Here is a 5,420-nt window from a genome sequence, read left to right as displayed (position 1 = left end):
CAGGTTTCTGGGGTTTTGTTTAGCTTCTATATTTGCAACATAGTTGCTTAGAGTTGCAGCTGAGAGGCCGGCAAGTCAGGCGGGGAACGTTGGAGTCCGCCATCACTGGAGCAAGCAAGCCTCCCTGTTCGCTTCAAGCTGCCTGGCTGCCGGCCGCCATCTTGACTGGCAGTTAATTTGCATATCTCCCTGATTAGCCAATGGGAAGGGTAGCGGCCGTACGGCTAATTACCATGTTTCTCTTTAATTAGATAGGATTTTATTTATTTTGTGGAGAAACAGAAATGCCATTAGATTACTTATGGATTTATATTGTTATACCACTTAAAGATTTTTTCACTTTTAAAAATAGTAAATTTTCCCTCTCCTTGTTAGCAGCTTTCCATATTACAAATAGCACTGCAATGAACATCTTAGTATATATCTTTCTATACACATACAAGCTTTTCTACAGCATAAGTTCCTAGAAATTCACATTGTTGAGTCAAAAATATGTATATATTCCCTCTTATCCTTTTGATATCTTTATCAATGGTTAATAAGCCCAAAGCAGTTTCAGTTATTGCACGGTCAGAATTTAATTACATGTGTAGTTAAAACCCTATGAGACTGTCTTCACACCATGGAGAGCTTCTCTCCCAGCACCCTGCTGTGGCTTCCTACTCATGTAGGAGCCTCCAAGAGTCTTGGACTAGGGGAGATTTGCCTCTTTGATCTTGGGAGCTGGGCAGGGACCCAAGCACTCATTTCGTTGATGGCTGGGCTTTGACTTATGACTGGCAGAAGCCTAACGCTCTAACCCGACCTGGCACCAGTTTATTTTTCCATGGGAGACTTTTTCTTCTAGCAGTAGTCACCCTAGTGGCTTTTACTTGACTGGCCCATGTCTGCTTTAGTTTGGCCCTGGAGATGGAGAGTGCATCTGGAAAAGGAGCAGTGAAAGAGAGAGCAGGAATGCCCGCTTTTTATTTTTTACTTTTTTTTTCTTTATTAAGGTATTACCTATGTGTCCTTATCCCCCATTGCTCCCCTACTCATGCCCTCGGCCCCTGGTGTCTGTGTCCATTGGTTAGGCTTATATGCATGCATACAAGCCCTTTGGTTAAGTTGCTCTGAGTCAGTGAGTGAGTGCTGAGATAATGTGAAGGCCTAGGACATTATTGTACACTACTACAGACTTTATGAACACTGTACACCCAGGCTAAAATAGTTTCCTTTCTTCAATAATAAATTAATCTCAGTTTACTGCCACTTTTTAACTTTATGAACTTTAAAACATTTAAAAAACTTTTTGACTCTTTTGTAAAAACATTTAGCTTAAAACACAAACACATTGTACAGCTATACAAAAATATTTTCTTCCCTTATATTCTCAGTAGAGGCCCGGTGCATGAAATTTGTGCAGGGGGGGGGTGTCCCTCAGCCCAGCCTTCCCCCTCTCACAGTCTGGGAGCCCTCAGGGGATGTTCTACTGATGGCTTAGGCCTGCTTCCCCCCTCTGCGGGATGCAAACAGGCTGATCAGGGGAAGGTGCCAGACCCATCACCCTGCTGCTGCTGCCACTGCTGGCCGCCGCAGCCGCCAAAGTATTTTCATCAACACAGACTCCAGTCCCTTCACCACGAAAAAATGACAACTTTCTTTAGGCATTTTCAAGATGTCTCTTTCATAGGATATGACCTTTTTTTTTTTATCCTCACATGAGGATATTTCCCCATTGATTTTTAGAGAGTGTGGAAGAGAGAGGGAAAGACAGAGAGAAACATCAATGTGAGAGGCACACTTCAATTGGTTGCCTCCTGCATGAGCCCTGACCTGGGCCTCGGCCAGGGAGGAGCCTGCAACCTAGGTACATGCCCTTGATTAGAATTGAACCCAGTCCCCCTGTGGGTTTGTGTCTCCACTCCAGCCCCAGCAGCCCAGTGCCGCGGCTGCAGGGCTGGGGCTGGGGGCCGGCCCCCTGCGTGTTGTTCTCTCAGGCTCTGGGCCCATGCCTGGCACCTCCTCCTGAGTTGGTTGTGACCATTACAGCATCCCAGCCTAATATGCTTATATGCTATAAGCTTTTATCTATATAAAAAACATTTTAATTCTTTTTACTTTTTAAATTTTTGTGTTGAAAACTAAGACACAAACACACATTAACCCAAGTTCTCCTGCCCCTTCCCTTATTGTCTTTCAGTTATCAAATTCATAAAAATTTCCATGGGTCTTCTCCTGGTTCTCAACCCGAGATACATATTGAATTATGTGGAGACCTTTAAGAAAATGCCTATGATATATAGCAATAATAAAGGACAAACAAAAACCCAATACTGCAAGAACATCTTTTTCACCTACACCCTTTCATTTATTAAGATATGGTAAAAATCACCTTGGCCACTGTTGCTCAGTGGTTAGAGTATTGGCCCATGCCCCGAAGGGTCATGGGTTTGATCCCCTGTCAAGGGCACATACTTGGGTTGCAGGTTTGATCCTTGATCTGGTCGGGGTTGATGTGTCTCTCTGACATCAATGTTTCTCTCTCTCTACCCCGCCTTCCATTCTAAAAAAAATCAATGGAAAAAATATCCTCGGGTGAGGATTAACAACAACAAAAAATATTGTAGAAATAATCAACTCAACTGTGGGCTAATAAGTAAAGAAAACTTAAGAGTTAATAGTCCCTGAGAGCCTTAGGCCCTCTCCTTTAAACAAAGTACTAAATTTTGTCACTTATTTTGGCTGGAGGATTTTGTTTTCTCCTTCCTCCATCCCTCCTACCTACTCATTCTTTGTTTTAGACCTCACTTCTGACTTCATAGGGCTAACACTATGGGAACATTACTTCTGTCCTATCAAATGAAGAAGTTTGTAGTTCAGACATGTGGGCTCTCTGCAATGGACAGTCTGGGTTGCTTTTCCAACACCTCCTCCCTCTCCTTTTGGCAAGTTTCCTGACTTTCAGATGCATACCCTTTGCCTGAATCAAACATGTTCCCAATGCTTCCAGGAAGCAGACCAGCCCCACCTGTAAGGCTGGATCAGGCCTAAACGAATCCACAGACCCTTGTGAAGTTACTGGTTCTTAAGCACAAACGTAGCACAATACAGGTGAATGTGGCCTAAGGAGAGGAGCTTCTTTTCTCTTCTGAGTGCACTTCTACTGTAGAAATGGTCCCAGCACTTAACAGCTCTGGGAAGCATAACCATCTGTGACCACATGGGGAAGCCTCCTGCAGAATGAAGCTGATGACAGAGCAAGTAAACACGAGAGATGTAAAGAATCAGGGTCTTTCACAACAAGTCTGAGTCACTGAATTAAACCAACTGAAACCTACTGAGCTTCTGGTAGTGATATGTGTGAGCCAGTAAATTCTCTTTAGTGTTTAAATGAAACAAGAAAGCAGTTTGAGTAGGGTTTTCTGTTATTTGCAACTTAGATGAATCCTGAAAAACCCACTGCACATATTACGAGGAAATGCCTTTTTAAAATTGAATTGCATTTGAAAAAGCTAATAGAGTGCTAAAAACAACATATTTGAATTTTAAATACTTTTTGCTGCTGCACTTAGTAGCTAAGTACTTACCATACTAAGAACTGCTATTTGGCTTCAGGTTGTTTTTGTAAGAAATGTGGCCAGCTGTGTAAGTCAGTTTATTCTGTAATTATTAGGGGAGGCTCCGGTATGCTATCATCGCTATTCCAGCGATAGAAGGCAATTAGTGTGGTGTTAATACTAGGTGAAGTAGAAAGACAATATTCAGCAAATAAAACATACTGTAAAACAAAGTATGTAATAGCGCACTGATTTTTATTGATGGCAGAAGAAAAAATTCTTTCACTTGCATTTCTCCCCCTCAAATCTGCTTTTTCATTCTTGAAATAATAATATCCACCATGGCTGCATCTTATTCTGAAGGGAAATTAGAAGGTCTATCAAGAGGTTTTGACCAGGATGTTCCTGTCAATTGCTCCTTTCTTCACAAAGACTCTATTTAAAAAAAGAGAGGAAGAAAGTGAAATTGGACCCACAAATTGACTTTTCCATACTCAGGATACAATTCTGCTGAAACTTACCTGTAAATGTGAAGTGCTTGTAGAAATATCAATAGATTGCAAGTTATTAGTTATTTATAAACATAATTTATATGAAGTAATATGCAAGCCCCAAAGCAAAATCTTTTAAAATAATTTTTTCTTTTAAACTATTAAAGTACATCTCTGTCACCATTAGCCCCTTTATTGCTAGCAAATTGATTTCAGGAATTTCCATTAACCGAATAGTTTTTAATAGGAAATGACTTAAAAAGAAGCAGCATGCCAATGAACCAGTTCTACCTCCATCCTACCCCTCTGAATACCTCCAAACTAGTTTAGTCCACACAGGGCATTTATTTGCGTCTGTCACCTCCCCTGCCTGCTCCACACCTTTATCAGGTACCACTCTAGTTCAAACACTTTGGGTGGTGACAACAGAAAGCTGAGAGAAGTGAAGAGATGAGCCGTGATTGTTCTGGGCCTATATGAGCTTCATGCATAAAAGCATGCTTGGGCAGAATTCCCATGGCTGCATACTAATAGCTCATAAGTCTCCTGAGTAAACAGTCTTCTGCTTAGAAAATAAAGAGCTCTATACTATTATCCTCACATGATGCCCACCCTACTGGCATCACAGGGTTCTGTAATAGCTATCCTTAGAGTGATCACTTTCCTGGCCTTGATTTGAAAATTCTGCTGGACCAGATTGTGAAAACAATTTTTCACTTTTAAAAACAGATCTTTTACCAGCTAAAAATGGCGTTAATACCTTAGAAAATAAACAAAGTCATGCTATTTATGTAGCAGTCTATGTTTAGCTACAGGTTTCAAAGCTTGTGGTTAATATGTGAAAATGCAAAGATGATTCTTTCATCAAACAAATAAGAAATGAAGTTCAAAGTGAGTCAACAATTATAAAACTGCTTCACATGCTGAACTTGAACCTCCATTGCACCTGGGGCCTCATGCTGAGGTGTCTTTCAAACCTTCCCACACAGGCCAGCCATTTCCCCCTTCACAGCAAGACAGAAACCCTAACCTTCTCCTCCACTAGACCACTGCATTTAGCTGCTTAGATGCTTTCCCTCCAGGTGCTGTAATCCATCCTACATCCAACAGCCATATTTCTTAAGTGTAATTTCGATCATATCACTCTTATTTGGAAGTTCATGATAGTGCTGAACACTTCAAACTCTTAAGATGTCTAAAGCCATAGTCTTCAGCCACCACCAATATATATATATATATATATATATATATATATACATACTACAGGCCCAGTGCACAAAAATTTTTGCACTTAGGGGGGGTCGCTCAGCCCGGCCTATGCCCTCTTGCAGTCTGGGACCCCTCGGAGGATGTCCACCTGCTGGTTTAGGCCCGCTCCCTGGGGGATCGG

General features: G+C 41.5%; 1 protein-coding gene across 3 annotated transcripts in view; it reads right to left on the bottom strand.

The window, feature by feature from the left end:
- Nucleotides 1–3,775: 3,775 nt before the first annotated feature.
- Nucleotides 3,776–5,420, bottom strand: part of TDRD3 (tudor domain containing 3) — a 136,944-nt gene continuing 135,299 nt past the window's right edge. For all 3 annotated transcript variants that reach the window (XM_014544922.1, XM_014544921.1, XM_005872676.2), the window contains one exon: nucleotides 3,776–3,974. Coding sequence is in view for 1 of the 3 variants with exons in the window: in XM_014544921.1 (XP_014400407.1) it covers nucleotides 3,920–3,974 (55 nt within the window). In the remaining 2 variants the exon portion in view is untranslated. The remainder of the gene's footprint in view (nucleotides 3,975–5,420) is intronic.

This window comes from Myotis brandtii, unplaced genomic scaffold (genome assembly GCF_000412655.1).
Source record: "Myotis brandtii unplaced genomic scaffold, ASM41265v1 scaffold388, whole genome shotgun sequence".
Classification (NCBI taxonomy): Eukaryota; Metazoa; Chordata; class Mammalia; order Chiroptera; family Vespertilionidae; genus Myotis; species Myotis brandtii.
This window is presented reverse-complemented; position numbering and strand designations above follow the sequence as displayed.